At 45.6% G+C, this 25,634-nt stretch overlaps 1 protein-coding gene across 1 annotated transcript; it reads left to right on the forward strand.

Moving 5' to 3' along the window:
* Nucleotides 1-914: 914 nt before the first annotated feature.
* On the forward strand, nt 915-25,315 carry Nalf2 (NALCN channel auxiliary factor 2). Its single transcript, XM_051178501.1, has 3 exons — nt 915-1,775; nt 23,593-23,764; nt 24,294-25,315. The coding sequence occupies exons 1-3, from the start codon at nt 915-917 to the stop codon at nt 24,674-24,676; spliced, it is 1,416 nt and encodes a 471-aa protein (XP_051034458.1). The 3' UTR covers nt 24,677-25,315.
* The last annotated feature ends 319 nt before the right edge of the window (nt 25,316-25,634 follow it).

Here is a 25,634-nt window from a genome sequence, read left to right on the forward strand (position 1 = left end):
CACACTCGCACACGGGCTCTCAAGGTGTTCTCCGCACAGCGGAAGATGGCGACAGACTGAGGGGGCATGGCCAGCGGGAGGCAGGGGGCCATGCCTTTGGGCGGCCGCCACAGCGGTGCGAACCAGAGGCGGAAGCGAGAGGCGCACTAAGTAAAGCCGGGCGTCCGCGTCCGGCGTCTGTGGCGCTGCGGGGAGCCAGGTGGCCCGCCCGAGCCGGAACTCCGGGAGCCGCGGGTGCGGAGCCAGAGCAGAGCCGGCCCGGGACCGGCCCCGGCGGACGGCCAGCGCACGAGCGAAACCCGAAGGGCCGGCCGGTCCGCGGCTGGCCGGCCTAGGAGAGCGCGAGAGAGGCAGGGAGCTGCGCGGAGCGGGCGAGCGGGCGAGCGGGCAGACGGGCGGGAGAGGAGCGGCGCGGGCGAGGGGAGCGGAGTGGAGCTGAGCGGAGCGCGGCGGGGCCCGCACGGCGGCGCTGAGGGGCGCAGAGCCGCGCTCAGCCGAGACGGCCGGAACGGAGTGCGAGCCTGGGGGCCGGGGGCACGGAGTGAAGTGGCGCGGAGCCCAGGGCAGCTGAGGGGCCCGACACTATGAGGAGTGCGGCGCCGCCGCCGCAGCCGCCACCGCCCCAGTGCCCCGCACCGCCCCCCGCCGGGACGCCGGGCTGCGCCTAGCGGGCCGGGCGGCGGCGCCCGGGCTGCCAGCGAGGGAGCGCGGGAGGGGCGCAGGGACGGCCCGAGAGCGCCCCGCGACTCTGGCCTGAGCGGGGCCCCGGGCCGGCTGGCCTGTCTGGCCATGCAGCCCCCGAGGTAGAGCCTGGACGGCGCTGAGGAGCGCGGAGCGGTGCGCAGCCCGCCCTCCTGAGACGGCCGTCCGGCCTCGCGCCTGCCTACTCCCTCCAGCCCGGACCCCCCTGAAATATGTTCAGGGGCGCTTGGATGTGGCCCGGGAAAGACGCCGCCGCGCTGACTATCTGCTGCTGCTGCTGCTGCTGGGCTCCCAGGCCGAGCGACAAACCTTGCGCCGATTCTGAGCGGGCGCAGCGATGGCGACTGTCCCTGGCGTCCCTGCTCTTCTTCACCGTGCTGCTCGCTGACCATCTGTGGCTGTGTGCGGGGGCCCGGCCCCGGGCCAGGGAGCTGAGCAGCTCCATGCGGCCGCCCTGGGGGGCCGGCCGCGACCGGCAGCCGGTGCCTCCTCGCGCGGCGCTGCGTCTGCCGCCGCCGTCGCCCGGCGAGTCCAGTGCGTCCTCGGGCACCTGCGGCCCGCGATACAGCAACCTGACCAAAGCCGCCCCCGCCGCCGGCCCCGGGCCGGTCTGCGGCGGCGTCCCAGAGCCCACGGGGCTGGACGCAGCTTGCACCAAATTGGAATCTTTGCAGAGACTTTTTGAACCGACCACCCCGGCTCCCCCTCTGCGGCCCCCTGACTCCCCTTCCCGTACCCCGGCCGAGTTCCCCTCCGCCAAAAAAAACTTGCTTAAAGGCCACTTTCGGAACTTCACTCTTTCCTTTTGCGACACCTACACGGTCTGGGACTTGCTGCTTGGCATGGACCGCCCAGACAGCCTGGACTGCAGTCTGGACACCCTGCTGGGAGACCTGCTGGCTGTAGTGGCCAGCCCAGGCTCCGGGACCTGGGAGGCTTGTAGCAACTGCATAGAGGCGTACCAGCGACTGGACCGACATGCTCAGGAAAAATATGACGAGTTCGACCTCGTACTGCATAAATACTTACAGGCAGAAGAGTACTCTATCCGGTCCTGCACGAAAGGCTGCAAGGTAGGGATTGGGGTGACCCGTGCCACAATAGCTGCCTGGCCAGAGGCAGCTTCTGAGGCAGTGGGACCAGGAAAAATAAAGGTCTCCCTCTCTGTCCACCGCCCCACTCCCTCCATTCCCAGTGTAGCACTGTTAAGGGTCACCCCGAACCCCACCCTAGAGAGGGACCCGATGGGATTCAGGTCAACTTCTTTGAATTTAAGGTTTGAACATTTTTAAGGCTGGAGCCACGCGGCTTCCTGCCTGTGGGGAGGTGCGGGGGGAGTGAGGCCCTGGATTGGCAAAGTGGTAGCGGAGAGATTGTGCTCTCCAGTCTCCAACACCCTGGTTGGCCCTGAACCCCACACCTGGACTAGAATTAATCCTGGGAGTGGCTGTGGAGGAGCGGGGTGCTCAGCAGGAGGAAGAATATTTGACTACCTAATCCTCACCCTTTGGTTCCTGCCAATGGATGAGAAGCCAGGCCATGCCTGGTGACAGGGTATAGCACGCTGTTGACCTTATATGACCTGAGATATCTGGCCAGATCCTAGGCAAGGGAGCCCAGGGATGCCTGTCTTCTCTTAACAGGGGACCTGTAGGCTTCTGTCTTCTGATGAGAGAATGCTGGGGGAACAGGAGTTATCAGCAGCTTGTGGAAGGGCCATGGAAGGATGGTGCATCACAAAACTCCTAGTGCTCCTGGGTGGCGACAGGAAAATCTGGCTTTCTGGCTGCTAGGGATGAGCATCTAGAGGAAACCGGAGGGTAGACAACTGCAAAAGGGACTTTCCTGGGGAAGAACTGGATGTTGAGAAATTTCTTGACCCTCAGAGGGGTTTTTCTGTATAGTAGGTAGGTGGGACTATGCACATTTGGGGCCTGAGGCTGCTTCCCTGTTTTCCCTGCCTGGCCAGGTGGCCTGCTTTGGGGAAGAAAGAGAACAGCAAGGTCAAAAGGGTCAAGTGACAATGTGACCAGGTGGGTCTCACATAGCCTGGAGCTGGGGGTCAGCAGCTGAAGGTAAGGCAGTTGCCTCCTAGGCTAGTTCATCTCCTTTCAAGGCTTTGAGAAGGGGTAGCAAGCCTTTCCGGCAATCATGGCTCCTGTGGACTCCTGAAAGGTTCTGCTGTTCTCTGTGGGCCCCTTAGGGATTTGGGTGGAGGACTGGGGAGGGAAGGAGTAGCTCCTTGATCCTGACTTCACTTTCTCCTTCTCCCTTTTCCTATTCTCGTAACCTAGCAGTCTCCTCCCACCTCGCTCAGCCTCAGCTGACTCACTGCCTCACTCACACTACCAAATGAGATGTTCCACTTCTTAAAGGTGTACAGACAGATAGACAAACATACACAGCCATGCACCACCAGCACTACTCCAGGCAAAATCATACAGAGAAACAGAGAGGTTGTCACTTTCATAAACAGTGCTGTAGAAGCAGGTACCACGTCTCCCTATGGTGTCAGAGACATGCATACAGTCACATGAAGAAAGACACATTCTGTCATACAGGGCTACAGACACATACTCTAATTGCCTGCCACAGACATGCCCTCAGTGAGAACAGAGAGACATTGTTCCCTAGCAGACAGAATAAAGGATATCCATATCTTTCCAAGCCTATAGCCACAACTGTTCTTTTTTGATCTCCAGAATGAATGAAAACCGTGGCACAACTTTTATGGGTTTTTCTCCATGTTATAGTTGCATCCAAGCTCCATCTGACTCCACACTAAATTAAAGTTCCTCACATTGGTTGCTGATACAAAGCAGTTTGATGTACGAAAAGGCACTGGTTCTCTCTCATTGTAGAGGTCTCATCACCTCTGTCGAGGGCTAGTTAGCAGTTTGCTCTTGGGCACCTTACTTCCTCTAATCTTTCATCTCCTCGTTTGTAAAGGAGGAAAAATATCCTTTCCTGCCCCAAGTCCTGAGGGTTTTGTGAGATTTAAATTGAAATGCATGGCTAGTAGCATTTTGTAGTAAGAATTTAACATTTGGCATCTGGCATAGATGTAATTTACGAGTCTCAGTCATTCATGTATATTATGAGAGCACCACTGCCTAGATTACCTCCATTTACAGATGAGGAAACTGAGGTACATAGGAGTCATACAGTTTGCCCGCAACAGTGAACAGGAATTCCAGTACTCTAGCAACCTTGTCCTCATGCTAATCCCTTGCTTTTGCCAGGGCCTGCTGTCGAGTTCCCCAGGCCTTTTCTGCTGTCTCCTTCTTTGTCTCCAGCAGCAAGTGAGCTCCCCTGCTCTTAATGTCTTATGCTGGCAGCAGGACCATGGCAGCTCCTTGGTTCCTGTGTTTTCTACCTCTTCCAAAGCTTTCTCCTTCAACTGAGGCCCAAACCTGTAGTCTTTAATCCAGTTTTCTGGTGACATGAAAGAAAAAGGCAGCTCTGATCCCTTCTTGAAGCTCTGTTTCCTCAGTCACTCACCCCACCTTCTCACAGACCTTCTTCATCCATACTAAGCTTTTCCCTAACCTCAGAGCCCTCCTTTTCAGCCCACGCCTCAAATGGGATCCCATGAAGATAATGTACCACATCTGGAATCCTCTTAAGTGAGAGTTTGACGTCCTAGGAGGATGAAAATGTTTCTCCCACGTCTGTAAACCAACTGTGGAGACTGGTTCTTGAGCCAGGTGTCCCCCTACCCCCAGGGCCCTTGTTTTGAGTGCTTCAGTCAGATCCTTCCTGTGTGGCCCTAGAAACCCCATTCTCTGCCTCTGAGATGTCTGCCCCTGTTTTGGGACACACAGGGCCCCACAAATCATACAGTCCTCACTGCTGCCTGTGACACCTCCCAATTTAGTACTAGCTGCAACATTTCCTTAATGTGCGACTGACTTCCTCTCACACAGCAGAGAGATGAGGCTAACCCGGGCCAATGCCCATCCCCATACTGGCCTCTCCTAGGTCCGATGGCCATACCCTGTCACTTCCTTAACTCTCTGTGAATCCCCTACTACACACACACACACACACACACACACACACAATCACTCCCTTGGCCTTGCCTAGAGTTACCATAAAATCCCCTCCCACATCTTCATCCTCCTAATCTTGCCATGTCCCTGCCTGCTGATTGCCTCTCCTACTTCTGTGTCTTTCCTCCTCTCAATTCAGAACACTCAGGGTGAAGAGAATAAGGGCACAGGAGCAAACTCTGGTTTCTTTTCTCACAGCTATTCCTCTAAGAAGGCTGAAAGGCCCAAGAGGAGGGACAGTGTCAGCTCTTTTGGCAGCCATTAGCTGCACTAATCAGCTAGTTGAAGGAGGGGATAGTGCAGTTCCACTCCAGACTGACACCCACCTGGCAGCCTGCATGTTTGATACTGGGACATATCAACTGATGAGGTTGACAAGGAGGCTAGAACCTGAATTCTCTGGAGACACTTAAAGGAGTTTGACTTGGAAAAAAGGGGACTCGGGAATATATGGCCTCAGATTTCTCTTCTCAAAAGGGTTGTCCTTGTATAAAAGCTGCATGTCTTGATTGGTCCCAAGAGACTTCACAGAAAGTCCTGCATTCCAACCTAGATTTCACTTCTTACAAGTGTAACCTTGAACCTATGAACCTCAACTCTCTGAACCTCCTCACTATTTTCATCAGTCAAATGGGGATCATTAATCAGAAAAAGTCCCATCAGTTCATTATTAATGAGAAGTCTGTACAGTATTTAGGCTTATCACATCAGAGATTCTCCCTTGTGTTTTTAGTTGCAAAGAAGGAACAGAGTGCCTTAGAGCTCCTGTCCACAGGAAGTATCTGGACTAATACAAGTGGACTGCTGGGTGAAAATGCCATGGAGATGACTCTAGGACTGTATTGTTTTGGAGGAAAGAATTGGATCAGGTGACCTCAGAGATCTGCTTCAGTCCAGAGATTAGACATTAGAGCAGAGCCTGCACCCTGATCAGTAGCATTGGATGGGAGACGCTGGGGAGGGAGGTTTGACCTCAACTTCCCCACAGAGGGAGAGGATGGGGCTGCCAAAGCCAGCACCTTGCCTTCTATCCAATCCCACTGGGATCTGCTCTTCCTCCACTCTGGCTGGCAGCTGTTTCTGCCTCACTGCCTTCTCTCCTCCCACCTGCCACAGCTTCCCTGCCAAGCAGGACTCTCGGGCTAACACTGGAGACAGTGGGTACTAAAAGCAAGGAGCTTGAAGTACTGAGCAAAGGACAGCAGTCTTAAGTTGAATGGTGGTTCTTGTTGTCACCCAGTTGTTCTCTCTGGTGCATAATTCTTAAAGCTAGAAAGGATGCCTTGGTCCCTGTGTGGAGGCAGAGGAAACAGGGAAGCAGTCAATAATCAGCCTCCTGGGAATCACAGCAAAGCTAACCCTAGGGACAAGGCCTCCAGATCCACAGCAGTTCATTTCATCATCGTCACTAAGGACTATACGCTTGATGTTCTAGGAAAGGTCAGGAACCCAGAATCCAAGAGCAGGCACAGAGAAGAGGCAATGCTTACAGCTAGGACAAGGATGTAATGAATTAAAGCTGGGAGTAATAAAGCAGTCACTTGTTGAAATATCTCTCTCTAGATCCTTGACCTACATCCTGACCCATTCTGTCCACTCCAAGTCCGTATTCTTCCTACATTGTAGTCCATGCTCAACATTCCCAACATTTATCAAGGAGCACTAACTGGATAGTGTTTTATGAACTTAGACCCTTCTGAAACCACATCTCATACCATACTCTCTAGCCCACAACCATGAATCTACACAACTCTGCTTCTCCCAAAATTTACCTCTACTCTTCCTGGCCTGATTACTTCCTGTCCCACTTGGTTCATCTCCAAAAGTTGAATGTTCCCATGCCACTTCTCATCTATCTGCAACTGGTACAATTCTCCCAACATTTACTGCCGATCTCACACTGTTCTATGCCTCCCTTCCTTGGTGCCATACTTCTTGCCCTTGACGTTTCCATATCCCCTCGCCCCTCACATCCCTCACACTCTATTTACACTTCACCTCCCTCACCCCGTCCCTCTTCCTGCTGATTTTTCTCTCATTTTCCAACCTTTTTTGCCCCTTTCCTCCTCCCTCCTCGCCTTCTTTTTTCTCCCTTTTCTCCAGCCTACCAAGGGCAGACATATACATATACAGGCATACATAGGCACACACATTCCCTCAGTCTTCATGGCTACTTCCTATCCTTTCCACAAGTTGGTGGCCTGACTACTATAGTCACCATAGCAACGGGAACCTCCAGAAAGGCTGTACTAGTATCTCCTGAAGATGGGGTTGTAAGGAGGAAAGGAGCCCAGCAATCTCCCTCCCAATATTTTTCTGGCTGGGAGTGTCCACTGAACATGGTAGAGATGGGGGTAAGGAAAGATAAGGAGTGGGTGGAGCCAAGATCAAAAGAGAACCAAGGATCTCTGAACACCATCAAAAGGCTAGGAGGGTGCTCCCAAATTATGTGAATGTGTGCTGGTGCCTCAGAGAAAGTACACTCACTTGTCTATGTGTGGTTGGGGATGTGGGCCAACTCCTGAGACTCAGGGGTTGGGGTTGTGCCCTATTGGGGCAGCTCTTCTGTGATCCTCATGCTCCAAGGTTGTTTACCTGTGGTGTGCTTCTGCAGAAAGGCCAACCACCTGACTCTCAGCTCCTCTCAGTCATTTGGCATGCCTGTTGCTGGTGTGTGTTGAATGCTAGGAGCCACCCCTCTTCTGGGAACTCTGCACAATATGGAGGCCCACAAACACTGTTTTCAAACAATGGTCATGTAGGACCCCAGAAAAGGATTATGCCTGCATCCCTGTGTTTACAGGGGGTACACACCAGGATCTATTTGAGGGATGGCAGATCAGTGTCTTGTTCATGGGTAGAAGAGAGAGATCAGAGAAGTCTGAATTTATGAGACCTTGAATCAGGCAGGATTTCAGAGGGAAGATCAAGGGCACCAAGTAGGCTAGGCTTGTGAGGAGGAGTTACTACAGAAGGAAAAGGGTTGCAACAGCCAAAGTTCTTGCTCAAATGGATTCTGAAAATGGGATCTGGAATCTGAGCCACAAGTTTTTGGGCCAAAAGATGAGTCCAGCTGGCTCCATAGAAGAAAGGGATAAGAAAAGGAAGGAAAAAAACCCAAACTTTTGAGAACCTAGGAGGTGTGTGTTTGTAAGGTAGGGGTGTGTGTGTGTGTGTGTGTGTGTGTGTGTGTGTGTGTGTGTGTGTGGTGTGTGAACTCAATCTTGACAATGTTCCTAGCAGGAAAGGACTGTTATTATCTCCATTTTTACAAATGTAACAGCTGAGGTTCAGCAAGAATAAATGACCTCTCTAAGTTACACAGGGCAGGGACCTGGGTTACAAGCCTGCCTGTTTTTTTCCCCCAGTGCACAGATGTATAAAGAAGATGTAATTATCCTCTACCAGCTGTTGGAGGCAATGCCCTGTTAGCTATGAATAGACTGCGGTGAGAAATTGGACTGGCTCAGCAGAACCTATTGGAAACTTAGGGAACCCCCTGGAGTAGCTCAGATTCAGAGTAAGGGCTCACTAGCAACTTCTTTGTACAAGGTACCCGTTTCTTGTCCTTAAGATCTACCAACAGTTTGTCACTGTTTTAGCCGCCATTTTTCGCCTATAGTCCTTCATGATAGATTATCTAATCCAAGTGGGTAGCCTTAAACACATAAGCATATGAACAACATTAACCAGACAAGAGTTTTCTATGTATGTATGTGACAATAATAATGAAGTAATGAATTTGAGAGGGAGTGGGTGTAACATGGGAAGAATTATAGGGGGAAAGAGAAGGTGATGTGAATACAGTACATATGTAGGAAATTCTCAAAAAGAAATTAAAATTTGATTTAAAAATGATCCAGTGACAATCACGGAGGTGTCCTCTTAGGACAGTGACAGGAAGATGAGAAGGAGGGAGGCTTGCACCTTCCTTGTCTGCAGGCTTAGCAACAAAGAAGGGAAGAGCCTGGCTCCACATGTCTTGAGAAAAGGTATTTCTGTTATTTTCTCAGTCTCAGTCCACTGGAATTATCAGCCAGAGTAGAAAAGGAGAAGGTGCCCTACACAGGCCTAATGCCTGTCAAAGCCCCGCTCTACCCGCAGCACACACTGGTAACTGGTAAAACCTAAAGGGAAAACAAATGCAGTGAGATCTTGTCACTTAAAAGCCAGATGAGACCTGGCCTAGAATTTGGATGTCCAGTTCCCGTGCCAGGGTTTTATTGAGTTCCCAGTCTTAGATACCTCATCTTTTTGCCTTGGAAACAGAAAGGAAGAGATGGCCCATAACAATCTGTCTGAGAGAAGGGCATGTGGTAGTGTGAATGTTATCTGTGTTTCCTATGCTCTGGTTTGAATCAGATAGCATGTCCACCCAGCTAATTTGTGAAAGGTGAAGTATGTCTGTTCAGTGTTCAACTCAAGTTAATTCTTTGAAAAAAATAGAATCAATCTTTTAAAAATATATTTCCTTGATTATTAAAAAAAATGATGTCTAGAGAACTTTTGGAAACTAGAAATTTCATAGGGAAAGGGACCTAGAGGCATTTAGGAAGTTTTTATTTATTTATTTATTTAGCTTTATTGTATGTGCATTGGTGTGAAGATGTCAGATCCCCCAGAACTGGGGTTATAGACAGTTGTGAGCTGCCATGTGGGTGCTGGGAATTGAACTCTTGTCCTCTGGAAGAGCAGCCAGTGCTCCCAACCTCTGAGCCATCTCTTTAGTCCCATTTACAGATTTTTCATTATTATAAAGGATACATAACAGAACTTTCCATTTTAACTGTATAATTCAGTGGCATTGAGTACATTTCCATTTCATTACTATTTCTAAAGCATTTTCATTCTCCCAAACAGAATTTTCCACCTGTTAGACAATATAATACTTTCCCATTTCTCCTTCATTTTATTCCCTGACAACTTGCAATATATTTTCTGTCTCTTTTAACTTGACTGATCTAGATAACACACAGAAGTCGAGTCATACATTATTTGTCCGTTTGTATGGCTTGTTATATTTTATGTATTATATATTATATGATGCTTTTAAGATCAATCAAAGCTTTAGCATCTATCAGTATTTCATTTATTCATATGGCTGATCAATATTCCATTGTGTGCATATGCCACATTTTGTTTATCCATTCATTTCTTAGTAGATATTTGAACTATTTTACTTTTTGACTATTGTGAATAATACTGCTATGAACACTGTTCTACTTATATTTGTTTGAATACTTATTTTCACTTCTTTTGAGTATATTTAGGAGAGGAATTACTTGGTCATACAATAATTCTATGCTGAAATTTTATTTTATTTTTTTGAGACAGGGTCTTTCTGTGTAGCCTAAACTATTCTTGAACTCAAGATCTACCTTCCTTAGCCTCAAATGCTGACATTACATGCATGCATCATTGTCCAGCTTATATTTAACTTTTTGAGTAATTGCATCCTGTTCTCTATAACAGCTGTGTCATTTTTCATTCCATTCCATTCTTACATTTTGCATTCTGTACCATTTTACATATGTACCAGTAATGAAGTGAGCAAGGGTCCAAATCTCTACATTTTTGTTAACACTTGCTATTTTCTGGGTTCTTTTAATAATATACACATTGATACCACCACATTGTTCCCTAATATTTTATTGTAGGTCTTTTTATATTACTGGTACTCTGAGTACCTTTCCATGTACTTAAATATTCATAAGCTCCATCCTTGATGAGTGGATAATATTCCGTCACAAGTTAAATAATTGATTTAACAGGCCATGTACTGTTAGATATTTACATTACTGCCATTTTTTTTTTTTTACTATTATAAGTAATCCTGTGATGGATATCATTGTTTATAGATTTGTTTCAGATCTATGACTTTTACTAATAAGACTATCTCAGTTCTTTTTCTTTATTCCTGTTCTTTCCTGAGGTTTTTGAATCACAAATGATATATGCTTATTTTATTAAATCTAACAATATAGATACATATAAAGAGAATGTGAATAATCCTCCTATTCAGTCTTTCCTGGTTCCACTGCCCTAAGGTCGTGGATGTTAACAATTTTGTGTATTGTATTTTGTGTATTTCCTTCTTTGTAGGCTTACATAAACATCTACACAAAATGATTTTTTTTTCTTTGTTTTGCATACAAATGGAAGTATAAACATCTATTCTGAAGAATGAAGTTTGGAACTAGACTTACAGAATCACAGTATTAACTTTTTTAAATGCTACTGGCATACAATACTAAATCTCTTTCAAATTACTATATTATTCTAGTTTATACACTCAACAAAAATATGAGGTTAATTTACTTGAAAAATGACCTAGCCTTAACTTCTCATTGGTATTATTTTGGTTTTCTTGTTCATAAGTCATTTGTAATACATGTTTGTGAATTGTTAGCTCATGTTTTCTGTTTTTATTAATACTTTGTTCCCCTTCATATAGATTAACAATGTTAGCCATTTTATGATCATATTTGGGGCAGATTTGCACAACTTGCTCTTTGGATCTTAGAGCTCAAAGGAGAGAATGAAAAGGAAAGGTGCTATTCTAGTCATGTCACATCCGTTATCTTACTTATTCTTATGCAGGCCTTGTGAAGTGTACACCTAATGTGCCCCTTTTGCACTGGACACTACAGTGGAAGAGGAGACAAATGACTTGGAGTTATTCAGCCCATGGAATTGGAGCTGAAAATTGTATGTTGGCAGACAGCACTGCTACTCAATCTGTGCTAGTGTGCATAAGGATAAAGCTTTCTACTTTTGTTTTAGAGACATCATTTACAGAGAGGCAAGGGTAGGTTTTGTTGTTATTGCTGTTGCTATTGTTTTTACAGGACACAGCTTGTTTATCAGAAAAGGGTATGTTAGGGAGGTCAACACCTTGCCTGTGATTTTCTTGTTGGCAAGGCACACCTGTGATTCCCACTGCAGGTCCATTTGAAATAAAGATGCTGGATCCCATCTTCCCACTACCCATGCTGCTTACTTAATAATCATCTTCTTGGACTCAAGTTGCAGCGTAGGGGGGGAAGTACTTGGCTCATAGTCATAAGGAAATTAGTGGCCAAAGCTCCTTTCTAGTGACATGTCTTAAGTTCACACAGCTAATTATTGGCAGAGGCAGAACCAGACCAGAACCAAGCTTTGACTAACTACCCATCTGTTAGAGCCAAGACTGTTTGATGACGAGTATTTGTAGGGAAGGAGCAATTATGTGGGGTGCACAAGATGTCACCTTTTATTCTGGTCTCTGGCATTTGAGTCTTCCAGGACAAGGCTATTCCAGAATCCAAGAAGCCCTCAGATGGTAGACTTGGGACAGGAGAATTCCTGCCCTAATGGCAACAAAACATTTCTACTAGAGACTGCTTCCAACTCTGAACTCATTGTGCATTTGTGTAGGGGAAGAGGGGGAAGGAGTACTTTGGTAGTTTGTTTTGCTTCTTGTTCATTTGTTTATTGGTTTGCAATGCTGGAGCATGAATTCTGGCTTTGCATTGGCTAGGCAAGTACTCTACCATTGAACTACATCTCCAGTCTGAATGCAGTGCTTTAATAAAGGATTTGAAATAACCATTTGTAGTATCCAAATGTTCTTTCCTTCACACCCACTTACAAAGCAAACTCTATTCCTATAGGAAGTGGGATGGATAGATTGATTTTGGAAAATCATTCTCTATAAGCCTAGAAATCTCTCCTCAATGTGACCTGAAATTACACCAAAAAGAAATTTGAGTAACAAGATTTGATAGGGACTGTCCCCAGGGTGGTGTGGCTGGCATATAAGAACTTGGGAACTGAAATACAGGTGCTCTCTGTAGAATGGTTGTTGTGCCATTCATTGCATTGGTTTTTTGTTTTGTTTTTAACATTTTAAAATTATATGTATTTCTGTGTATGCAGGTTTCACATTCAACAGCACACAAGGGCAACTTCTGAGAGTCAGTTATCTTCTTCCACAAAGTAGTTCCTGGCATTTGAACTTGCTCATTAGGCTTGGAGGCAAGCCACCCATACTTGTTTTTAATGTATTCTATAATCTCACTTGTGAACCCACTTTTTTCACCTTCAAAACTAATAAATAGGGTCATCATGAGGCTTGAAGGACATAGATCACCCTAATTTCTTATAGTGGCTTTGTGGTAGAAGGTGCTCAATAAGTGCTAACCACCATTATGATTATCATTGCCTATGAGCCTTGGATAAGTTATTTAAACTCTTTGATTCTCTCTGTCCTTATCTGTAAAGATTTGTTTCTCCCTCTGGGGGTGATTATGGGTAATCAATGAGTTAATAAAGGTCAGGATTAAATGCTTAGAATAGAACCTGGCATATAGTAAGCACTTAATAAATGGTAGCTATTTTCTCATCTTAATTAGATGTGTTTAGTCCAAATGATTGCTTAATACCCAATTGAAATTCTCAACACTGAGTTGGGATGCTGAAGAGGAGGAAAAGGTAGTGTTTGAAGAGGGGGTGGAATGTCTGGGGTGTGGGTGGGAATTGGAAGCTAGAAGGCAACTGGAGACATTTTAGAACGTGCATGAGATAGGAGGTGGAAAAAGAGAAAGACCTCTTTCCCAAAGTCTGTGATTCACATTGTAGCAAAAGGATAGTTGTAGTCGCCTTTGACCAAATCTCTGTTCTTCCCAGCCTGTCATCTACCTGGAGGAGGGGGATGAGGCAGGGGAAGGGAGCTGGTTTTTCAGTGGTCGAAGTGATGGTGAATATGGCTTTCTGGGAAAAAAAAAGTGTGCTGTGGAGAGAGGAATGTGTGCTACTCCAAAGAAGCTGTAGTTGCTTGTGACACAGTAATGTCATTCCTGTGGTGACTGGCACAACCATTGTGCAGAAAAGCACCAGAAGCTTCCCTCCTCCCAGCTTAGCTTCTCTCTGTCCTTAAGACTGCTTGTTTGCTCCTTTAGTTTGTTAAGTGCTCTTGGGTGGAGCCCAGACACTCATGGATTAGATGACCTAGGGCCTCTGGGGCAGGAACATGTGGACCGAGTCTCGTTGTTTTTGAAGTTCTGGACTGTAGGTAAAGTTCTTTCTATTTTATCATTTTATCAAAGTAATACATGTTCATAAATTTCAGTTACCTTCATGCTGAACATATGCACATGTTTTTGCTCTTCAGAGTTAAACACTTGAAACTTTCCTGATTGCTTTTGATTTTACCACCACATTATTAAATGTTGCATTAATAGTACTACTACTTGATTTTTTCTATGTGTACCTACACATATAAACAGACAAAAGTCTATCCTATACATATATTTGTGCATGTGTATGTCTTTTTAATAATATATAAAGATGAATGCCTGTTATTTAAACAGTAGCCTGTGTTTCACCCTTGATATCACTCTAGAATGTTAAATACTTCTAATTCTTCTGACAGTTTTGTTGTTGTTTTGCTAATATTTCATCATGTTTCTAAATGGCACATCAATATCTTATTTCTTGGTTGTTTTTTCTGCTTTAAATATCTATTGACTTTTTAAAAAATCTGGTTAGAGGAAGACTTACTTCTCTTAATACTCATAGCACCATATATGTGCACACACTTTCCCTCCATACATCCAATAATGGTATATTCAAATTTCTGATTCTAACAGTTTAACTTATTACATTATTAATTTCATAACTATTGTTTACATCTAGCAATGTAAGACTATATGATTCACATTTCATCCTTGGTCAACTTGCTTTCTTGAAGTTAACAATGGCTACTTGTTTCCCCTTTTTCTTTACTAAGGCATTCCCAATTTCTCCACTCACTGTAAAAGTCCATGGAAATATATTCATTTTTCCATTAGAGTTTTTCACATTGTTTAATCTGGGCTAGCTACTTGGAGCTTCGTATTCTGGTACTTGGCGTACATCTTGTGTATACATCCTTGAGTCTATATATCAGGAGATCCCATTAGACCATGAAAAGAATGCACATCTATGTAAGACATGATCTCTGTTCTCAAAGAGCCTAAAATCTTAGTGATATTCAATTTGTGTAGAGGTCCCATTGGAAAGCTTGAACTCTATCCTGGGAATTTGAATTAGGTCATCTCTTTGGTCTTATACTTGAGGTAAGTCTCCCCTCTCCATCTACAATGAGTTATCAGCAGATTAAGATATAGACCCCCCCAGAGAGCAAATGGTATCTCGGGCTACATTAACAGAAACAATTTCTAGGACAGGAGTGCTGATAGTTCAACTTCACTTTGTGTCAATAAACTGTATTCAGTTACAGAAAAAAGCAAACAAAAACCAAAAACAAACTAACAAACAAAATCCCAGAGGCTTTTGTGTCTGAACGATCATACAGAAGAGGGAGCTGAAAACTCCATCCATTGAAATAGTTGGAAAACCTGGGGATGTTTGACTTCTAGGAAGCTTTATATATACATTCTTACCTCCACTTTTCTTTCCTTGCATTCTCTTTTCAAATTCCCACAGTCTGGTTCCTTCCCCTGCTGCTCCCTTGAAACTGTTCTCACTGTGACGAGACTATCTTAATTACCCAAACAAATGTGTTCTCACCTACATAAATCTTTATCTGCTGACCGCCCCCCAGACTTTGATATTCTTTCCTCTCTTAATTTAAAGAATGCCATTCTCCTCTTTTTCTCCTCTAATTGCTGTACAGATTCAAAGCAGGCCCTTTTGCATGCAAGGCAATTGTTGTACCACTGAACTACATCCCAGCTCTCCTTCATCTCTTAAACTACTCCTCCATGTTCATCTCATTTCTTTTCTCCACCTGCACTTAAATTAAGTTAATGTTTTCCCAGGAATCTACTGTGGAGCCCTTTGTCTTCTTCCTTGGCTTCTATATTGCCTTATCACCTAGGGTGCCCTAAGTTACACTGTCATAAAAAGTAACCACCAAATATCAGAGGCTTAATATAACAAATGGCTTTCTTGCCATGATTCATGTCCAAGACAGGTCAGCAGGGATGAAGCATGACTTTGTAATGATCACTATATAGGGAAGAGGGAGCATCTATCTCAACTTTGCTTTCACAGTTAGAAGCAGAAGAAAGAATATGTCAAAACATGTGTCATCCTTAAACTGTCTCCTCCGAAATAATCTGTATCATTTTAAGTCCTGTTTGATTGACTATGTGAAGCTTATGACCACACCTAACTTCAAAAAGGAAAGCATATTCTTACTGTTTCCTTAATGACTAACCCCTTAGCTCCCCATGGGTTGGAGACCTTTGTTAGGATTCTCATCTTTTATTATTTTTACTTTATTTTTTGAGACAAAATTTCATGTAGCACAGATTTTCCTTTAATCCACCATGTAGACAAGGCTAGACTTGAACTTGCAGCAATCCCCTTTGTTTGCCTCCCAACTACTTGCTAGGATCCTTGCCATTTCTACCTAGTAGACCCATATATACCTCAAAGTCATATGGCCCAAAGTTGACTTCACCTTTGTTCTCCGATACACCCCTCCCCCATTTCTTTCCTTAATGAAAGAAATCAGACAGGTGTAGTGGCACATGCCTTTAATCCTAGCAGCTACAAAGTAGAGGAAAGAGGATCAGAAGACATGAAGGCCAACTTTGGCTACTTAATGAGTTTGGGGGTAGCTTGGTCTTCATGAGACCCTGTCTCAAAACAAGAAATTTTAAAAAAATAAAATGAAATTGGTATTCATCTTACCACACAATCTGGAAGTCTAGTGCTTATCCTAGAGCCCTTTACCTCGAATCTTTTCCACATCTGTAAGTAATCCTGTTGGTTTCATGTCATTAACATTTTTTTTCTTAAATCAGTCCTTCCTCCCAATTCTTCTCTCAGGCAAGAAATTTTAAATGACCATTGTGGAACCAAAAGTCACAAAAGCCTTAACATTTGTGTCTTGACATTCATTCCTTTGGTGTGTATTATCAAGTGGGTACTATTGCTAACCAGTGTTAGGGGAGGTTCCTACTCTCATAAAGTATATTTCTCCATTATTACCTTCACATTATTTCAGTACTTGTATTACTTTTTGTACTCTCAAGTTTTAAATTCTGTTGCTACTGTCTTAGTTGAGACCCTCATAGTATCTTTTTCAGACTTTTGCAATAACCCAGCTTGTCTCCCTGCCTGCAGTCTTAATGTTAACACTCTCATCCTCCATACTTGTAGAAAAGTCTGAAAAGTTAGTTTAAAAAGTTATAAGCAATCTCTCCCCAATTCCCTAAAACAGGGTCACACTAAATTACCCAGATTGGCTCGAATTTGTGATACTCATGCCTCAGCCTACCAAGTAGCAGGGATTAGAGATCAGCACCATCAAACTAGGCATAAACATATTTAAATGAGCAGTTATTCTAGCTCATTAAAAGCTCTCCTCTGCCCATAGGATAGATCCTAGTTCCTCCCCAGTATCTAAAGCATGTTGATATGGTCATGCCCTTTCTGTGCATCCCCTGTTCCTTCATAATCTCCTGTTCGCACACTCTATTTATACTGAACTACGTACATTGTCTGAACCCAGCATTACTTCCTACTTGCAGGTTATTATGCATGCTGATTCCTTTGCCTGAAGAGTACTTTATCCCAGCTCTATTTCACCTACTGAGAGTCTACCCCCTACTTTTTCAAGTCCTAACTCAATCCTTTCCCACATGGAGATGTGTTTTCTGTCCTTCAGCCTTCAAAACACAGTTAATCATTTTTCCTTTTATCCTACCATGGTGCCAAGTACATGCAACTGCACACAGAAGCTTCCACTAATTAATTCACATGGTTGTTTCCCTTGCTCAAGACAGAAATCTTATCAGACTCAACCCCTTTGTCCGTAGCTGCTATTGTAGAGCCAGGAACTCAAGTATTCAGGATGTGTTTTCTGTATGAACAAATGAATGAGGAGACTAGATTAGGGGAAGTTGGCAAATTCCTAAGATTTTGTCTGAGGAATAGGACTGTGAATGTTATATAATGGCCCCAGAAGAGCTAGAAGAGCTAGTAAGATACATGAGTGAACTCACAGAAAGGCATTTCTTTCAGCTCCTAGGAAGGAAGAACTTCATTTATCACCAGAGTTCTCTGAAGCTATGGACTGCCCTATGAAAGAATGAGCCTTCAATGACAATGGGTACAATTAGAAGCTGGATGGCACTTTAGTGTGATATTGGGTGGATAATGTGGTGGAATGATGACTCTCACAGCCCTTTCCGTTCTGGAATAGTTATGAACTTTCCTCCTCTGCTCATCTAATTGTTATCACTCATCTAATTGGCACTACTCATCTAGGCCCTTTCAGAACTATCCCTAGATTATGGATACTACTTCTCCATTAGTCCACCCTTGGCCAGCCTGGACACATGTAGCCTTTGAGCAGATGGTGTAAGAGGCTTGGAAGTATGAGGACCCTCTGAACTAAAGCAGCTTTAGTCTCTCACCCACCTCTCCAGCTGTCTCTCCCACCTTTCCTTCAGGCCAGACTAGGCCACTGTGACTCATAACTGCTCATACTAAGAAGGAGGACAGCTGTTGCTTACAGACCCTTAAGTAAAGCCCTGCCATTACCTGGATTTGCCCTGTAATACCTCTAATATGATTCTGACTTTACCAATCCCAGCGGACTACTACTATCTTCAGAATTACATCCATGCTCCAACACTGACCTTACTCCGTTCTGATGCAACTCTGTTGGAGTCCAGAGTAGAAAAGGAGTGTTTTCTCCTGCCTAGTAGAGTCTCTTCCACAATTTGAGGTTTGCTCATAGATGTAGGGCAAGTTAGTAGCCAGCCTGTTTTTCACATGTCTAAATCAGCCATTCCCTTTCTAAGGACCTCAGTTTTCTTGTGGCATAAAAACTGGGGTTAGGTTGGTAACTTGTATCCCGTGGATTTTTCAGACTTTAGATTTTCTCCTAAGCTCAGCCCTCCTTTTACTTTGCTTTTACAAGCACTTCAGTTGCAGCTCCTGGCCAGGGTTCCCACGGGTACATTAGGAAGATAAGCAGCCATGAAGAAAGGGTCTATAGGAAAGATTTGGATGGGGAAACTGACCCTAGGGAGAAAAGTGAGTTGGAAACCCAGAAGGAAACTTTGCTTCCTGGTTGAAAATAACTGAAATTTTCCCCTAGGAGGGTTTTCGGACCCCAAATCTAGCAAGTGTCAATGGGCTCTTCTCTCTAACTCTTCTAGCCCAGAGTCCTGACTTTGGGGTATGATTATGCATTTACACAGCCCTCTACAAAGTCAGCCATTTCTTTCTAGAGGAATGTTGAACTAAAATACCCTGGACAAGCCAATAAGCTGAGGGTAAGGCTAGCTGGGTCATTCCACTCCTCCATAAACTGACAATTGCAGAGCCCAGGAGGACTGGGGGAATCCCCTTTGTCTCACCCCTCCTGTTTGAGGGGTGGTTTTGTTGCCCAGCTAGAAGAATGGATGAGACAGCCTTCCTAGCTTCCTTTTTTGGTTAATTGGTGTTCCCTCTAGTTATTCCCTGTTTCCTTCCCCTCCCAGTTCCCATAGCAACTGGGTTGTAGCAGCCAGAACTCGATTGAGACCTGTGGTGGCCCTACTGAGGTGGGGAAAGGAGGGCTCTGGTAGTTCAAGGTTTCCTACCCACCTCCTATTCCCCATCCCTGCTCCCTCAAGGATCTAGGATGGTTTCACTCAGAGAACAGGGCATAAAGAAAAGGCTTTCCTGACAGGGCTTGAGTTTGAAGATTATGAAACTGTAAAATAGGCCTTGTTCTTCTTGGCTGTCTTCTTATATCTGACCCCTGGTGTCTGAACCCTAGTTGAGGATCTAGTTGCTGACAGGATTTTTCGGTAGGAAGATTCCTGGAGTTGGAAATAGGAAACCAGGTTTGCAGCTACTTTCTTTACTATTATTTTATGTGGTTATACTCAGTTATACTCAAGTTCTCCCCCTTTTAGGCCTCAGTTTCTCCATCTATATAATAGTAAAAACTGACTTTCTCAATCCTGGCTACATGATGAAAATTGCCTGAGGTCACTTTCCAATTACAGATGTGTGGGGTTTTGCCTGCAGGGATTCTGACTTTGTTGGTCTGAATACCAATACTCATTCATTCCCTAGTGGTTCTAGTATACAGCCAGAGTTAAGAATCTGAGAGCAAAAGCTCTCCACAGGTCTCTCAGCATTCTTTACCTGGTTCTAAGACTCTTCCTCCTCTTCCTACAATGCTCACCTCAGCAAGCCCTTCTGTCCATTTCCTATTCTTCCAGAGGAGTGCCCATGACACCTGTCAAAGTCCCAACTAGCTAGCCACCTGGCAAAAATGAGACAGGACAAGGTATATAGGATGATCTTGGGAACAGGGTTTCAGAGTCTAAGGTGGGTTTATTGCCAGGTGAGCCAGCCTATCACCTAAGACAGGTCCCAGGTCACCTTAAAGCATATGGTCCAGCAGTGGCTCAGCTGGCCAGCTGTGGGGCTTAAGAATTAGATTCCCTGGGAGATCACTGTGGCTCTTCTACTTCTATCCCCTCATTAGTTTCTTGCCTGTTCCTGCCTCGCCACCCACAGGCCTGGTGTCCTCCCCAGGCAATCTGCTCACCCACTTGTTGCCATGGTGACTCCAACTGGGGGTGTGAGGACTGAAGGGGGGTCGGCTAATTAAGGAGAAAGGCCATACTCCCACTGTCAGGCCATCCCTTCTCCCTCCCCCACCTCTCAGATGAAGGGAGTGCCCAGACTCTATAGTTTGTTACTGAGCTAATTGCAAATGCCTGTGAGGAGAGCAGGGATGTCACTGGAACTCCTCATCTAGAAGCAGGAGCACTGGACTGGAAAAGCCAAGGAGACTCTCACAGGGCCCTTTGAGCCCCAGCTCCACTGATGAGCACAGAGCAGGGGGCTGATTACAGTTTGGGGAGAGAGTGGGGTGGGCTCTTGGACCAGGCTACTAAAGTGGGGCTGAGGCTATGGACAGAAACACATCTTGGCACTTAGGGGCCCAGAAGATGGAAGGCATTATTAGGTGCTAAGGCCCTTGGCTCTTAAGATTTTACTTTCTTTTCGGCCTCACTTCTGCTTCTTCTTTCCTGGTCAATCATAGATCCTTCTTTCAACATATATGTATTTTTTTCTCATTTATTCTTGTCTTTGTTTATCCATCCCCATGCTCTCTTGCTCCTATCTTTTTTTTTTACTCCCTTTCTTAACCCCTTCTCTCAGAATCCCCCTCTTGCCTCCATCTTACCCCTTCTGCCCCTACCTGATCTTATCTTCCTGCTCTTCATTACCCTTCTCCCACATTCACCTCTCTTAGCCCTGTAGCCCATGTACATCCTCCATCCCTCCTCCTGTTCTTTCTTCACAGCTGTTATCCTACCCCAGTGATTACTATCATCCTTTATCCTATGCACCTCACTTTTTATTACCCTTTTCCTTACACATCTTCTCATTTGCTACCTATATCACTGCTACTTTTTACCCTTTAAGCACCTTTCTTACTGCCTTCTTTTACCCTTTCAGCCCTTTCCCTGCCTTTCCCCCTTGCCTGTTCTTTTTCACTCTTCTTTGACTCCATTATTCCTCCTTGGTTGATGTGTTTCATCTCCGTTGTTTCACCGTTAGGAATTTGTATAAATAAAACTGAAAACCATTAGACATGTGTGCAAAGATATCCAGTAGAACACTGTTTATCATGGTCACAAGTTAGAAGGAACTCTGATGTCCATGGACAAGAGTTTACCCACCTTTCCATGCCATTCATAAGAAGTCATTCTCTTCTCTTAGTCCATGTATACTCATTCACTCTATATCTTTGCTTAAACTGTTGCCTCATTGCTCCTTGGCACATCCTCTCTATAAAAGTCCTTCTTTGGGACTAATCTTGGCTCTTTTGTTTGAGACAGGGGCTCATGTATCTTTGGCTGGCCTTAAACTCACTATGTAGACAAAGATGACCTTGAACTCTTGATCCTTCTGCCTCCACCTCCCAAATGTGGGGATTATAAACACACCACCACACCCAGTTTAAACACTTCTAGGGATTGAATACAGGATGGAATTACAAGAGTGCACCACACCTAGTTTTTGGCTTACTAGGGACTGAGCCAAAAGCTTTGGGCATGCTATGAAAAACTCTACTATTGAACCACATCCATAGCGCCCAGTCTCAGTTGCTATCTCCTCATTGAAATTGTTCCCAGTTTACTATTATCTTAGCCACAATCAACCATTATTCATGTGTCACAGATGTAAGGTATGTCTACTCACGAAATTGGAATTTTCATGAAAGAAGGGACCTGCTCTCATTTACTTCTCCTGTTCATTCAGCCATAAGATTTTGAAAATGTGTATTGTGCTGAATGTACAATGGCTAATAAAGAAGCTTATAATCTTATATGTATCTCATAGTTTAGTGGAGCTGACAGAAACTGAAACAAAGATGCTGACAAAGTAGTATCTGTGGTGAAGAAACAGTTAAGAATAATTAGGGCTATGTCCTCTGATGAGAGTAGAGACAGCCTCAGCAGAAGTGATATTTAATCTGAATCCTGAAAGATGTAAAGGACTCATGTATACCAAAGATGGGGTGAAGAACATTCCAAGCCAGGAGATCACATGTGCCAAGCCCGGAGGTAGAAAGAAGTAGGGCATGTTCAAGAAAAAGAAATAAAACCTGTTTTGTGCATCAAGATGGGCTTGAAGAGAGATAGAAAATGAGGTTGGAGAGAGGTGGGCAGAGGTGTGCAGAGCTTTGAAGTCTGTGCTTAGACATTAGGCTTTTAGTCTAAATGCATCTAAGGGCCTGAAGCACCAGAGTAAGATAATTTGATAGCAGCTTGATTCCACTCTTATTCTCATGCAGTAAATTGGAACAAGCAGAAGTGGAGGTGGGAGGCATCTGTCATCCAGGTGAGAGATTATGATGGCTTTCAAAAAGTTGTGGCTTTGGTTCCCCCTCTCCTGGAGACATTTGACTAAGGCTGGGGACATTCTTTGAGAGGAGACATTGCTAATGGTATCTAATGTGTAGAGGCCGGGGGTGCTACTCAGTACCCTACAATGCACAGCACAACCCCCAGGACAAAGAATTATCTGTCCCCAAGTTCATCAAGTTTTTTTGAAAAACCATAGACTTGAAGAGAGAAAAGTTATACAACAGGAGCACTTTCTCAATAGAACCAGTGTCTGGGGTGGGGGTGGGCTAAATGAAGGGAAGAAAGTGCATTGATGAAGTGAAGCCACAAAGAAAGATTCCAAAAGCAATGGAGCAGTGTCTGGGATGTCTGCTTCAAACCAGGGCTGAAGCCAACAAAACAGAGCCTGGATTAAGTAGAGCTCAAAGACACATGTGTGCCTGGTAAGGCAGATTCCAGTTTTTATTAAAAATGACCCCTCACATTTGTATTGCCCTTTAGAGTTTATAAAACATTTTCATATACACCATACTATTTAATCCGTAATAGTTCAATGGACGTAGAGCATGAATTCTCATCTCTTCTTGAATTTAGAAGCTTAGCACCATCAGCAAAGGAAATGTTTATCAAGTTGAATGGAACTGATATTTGCCTCATTACTTATAGGTAACCTCAGAGGAGTCAATACTCCTCCTTGAACCAAGTGTAAAATGATTGAGTTAGATGAAATGATTGGTAACATTTCTTGTATTCTTACATAGGATTAATTTTGTGATTGTGGCTAACAATTCTAAATCTTTGATGATGGTGTATAGGGAGCCCTGGCTTTGAGATGGAACATCTCAGAGTAGGATATAAACACTTCCAACATGCCCCCCTCCAAACTCTGGGGTTAAGGTGGCTTAGCCCCATAAAGAAACACAAGAACTACCCCACATGGCACAAGGGCTGATGCTGTTTCCTTTCCTCCACAGGCTGTCTACAAGGCCTGGCTGTGCTCGGAATACTTCAGTGTGACCCAGCACGAATGCCAGCACTGGGTGCCCTGCAAGCAGTACTGCCTGGAGGTGCAGACCCGGTGCCCCTTTATCCTCCCTGACAACGAAGAAATGGTGTATGGAGGCCTCCCTGGCTTTATCTGTTCAGGTAAAAGCAGGGCACCGGGGGAAGAGGGAGGAGGTGAAAGAGGTTAGGGGTATTGGGGACAGGAAGGACATCAAGGAGAGTCAGGATAGTGGCAAGGAGAGTGGGCAATCAGGTCCCCAATTTGATATAGGGCCAAATGGAACACTCCTGCCAAGAGCCCTGGCCCCAGGGAAGGAGGCTGCTTACCTAGCCTCAGCCCTACAGGGAATGTTGGGGGGCACAGAGGAGAGTAGATCTCCCCCCTCCACATTCCTTTCGTTGCCAAGATCCTTAATTCCCTCCTGCCCATATCCCTACAGAGTGGCCATATCTACACAGAATATGCTGAGCCCTCAGTCACTGTGGAGAAGCAGGTTAGTCCCTGAAGAAGGGAACTTAGAAGGGAGGATGTGAGGGTTGGCGGGGAGGGTTTCTGGAGTAGGATTACCTGAGCTGAGCCTCGGTGTTGAACATCCCTTTTCCAGATGAGGTAGAGCCATCAGCCCCCTAAGTACCCCCCAACACATACCCCTTCCTTGTCCCTTGGCAGGGTTGTTGGATACTTCACCAAAGCGGCCGGAAACCAAGTGCTGTGATGTGCAGTGGGTCTCCTGTGAGTCGGAGAAGAAGAAGTTGAAGGGATCTGAGCCCCCCCAAACCCACCACCAGCAATTCCACCATTCCTATTTCCACCACTACCACCAACAGTACCACCACCACCCCCGCCATGAGCCCCCGAGCCGTGTCAGCAACAAGCCCTCCCTGCTGCCGGTCTCTGGGGGCTCCTGCCTCAGTCCCAGCAGGATCCGGCTCTGTGTCCTTGTTCTTATGCTCCTCCATACCGTAGTGTCCTTCTCCAGCAGCCAGGGTGGTGGGGGACTGGGGCTAGAGACACTGCCTGCCCTAGAGGAGGGCTTGACACAGGAAGAGTGACAACAGGGAGGGAGGACAAACCTCCACCACATACTGACATCAGCTCCGGCCCTGCTCCAGGCGGGGGGAGCACCTCCCATGGGAAGTATATGACCAGATGGGGGGTGGGGGACAAATGGGGGATCGGATATTGCCCCCAGTCTAACCCTTCCCTAAAAGCAGCTCCAACAGAATGGCCAAAGGGCCCACAAGGAGCCACAAAACTCACCCAGGAGAAAAAGATAGGAGCAACAGGTGTCCCCTCCCAAAGCCCCATCTATGGGGTTAGTAAAAAGGGGGGAGTGGGGGCTGGAATTGCCCACTCCTGCCAAGAGCCCTGGCCCCAGGGAAGGAGGCTGCTTACCCAGCCTCAGCCCTATAGGGAATGTTGGGGGGCACAGAGGGGAGTAGATCTCCCCCCTCCACATTCCTTTTGTTGCCAAGATCCTTAATTCCCTCCTGCCCATATCCCTACAGGTGACGGCAGACAGTGTGGTTGCCCTCCTGCCACTTCAGCACACCCTGAGTGTGGGGCCGTCACAGGTGAAGCTGGGGGATGAGGCCCCCAGGGCTGCAGCTAGGAAGGTGCCCGAGTTAAGCTGCCTCCACCACCCTAGGCAATGAGAGATTGGAACTGAACATGGAATGGGTAGTAAAAGAGAAGAAAGATAGGGAAGTGAAGAAGATAGCCTGAAGAGATAGATGGTTGAACTACTGCTACCTGGCTTTGGGGAGGTGGGTGATTAATGTTGAAACAGGCTCAAGAACGGTCCCCCAAATCAGAATGAGGTGCATAAGGAAACCCCTGGGGGAAAAGCCCAGGAGTCAAAATCTAGCAGGCTGAGGGCACATGGTTGGACTGCCGCTGTCTGGAGGGCCATATCTTACAGAAGGTGCACACACTCCCTAGGGCTGTTCTTGCCCTGGAAATCTTGGCCTTGTGGCCACAGACCTTTCATTTCCAATCTCCACAGGGAGG

The sequence above is a fragment of the Phodopus roborovskii genome, unplaced genomic scaffold (assembly GCF_943737965.1).
Source record: "Phodopus roborovskii unplaced genomic scaffold, PHOROB, whole genome shotgun sequence".
Taxonomy (NCBI): Eukaryota; Metazoa; Chordata; class Mammalia; order Rodentia; family Cricetidae; genus Phodopus; species Phodopus roborovskii.

Excerpts from the sequence above, each read along its gene's own strand:
- Nalf2 (XM_051178501.1), top strand. The coding sequence starts at position 915 with ATGTTCAGGGGCGCTTGGATGTGGCCCGGGAAAGACGCCGCCGCGCTG. Across the intron at positions 1,776-23,592 it reads CCTGCACGAAAGGCTGCAAG|GCTGTCTACAAGGCCTGGCT; the intron begins GTAGGGATTGGG and ends TTTCCTCCACAG. Across the intron at positions 23,765-24,293 it reads CCCTGGCTTTATCTGTTCAG|GGTTGTTGGATACTTCACCA; the intron begins GTAAAAGCAGGG and ends GTCCCTTGGCAG.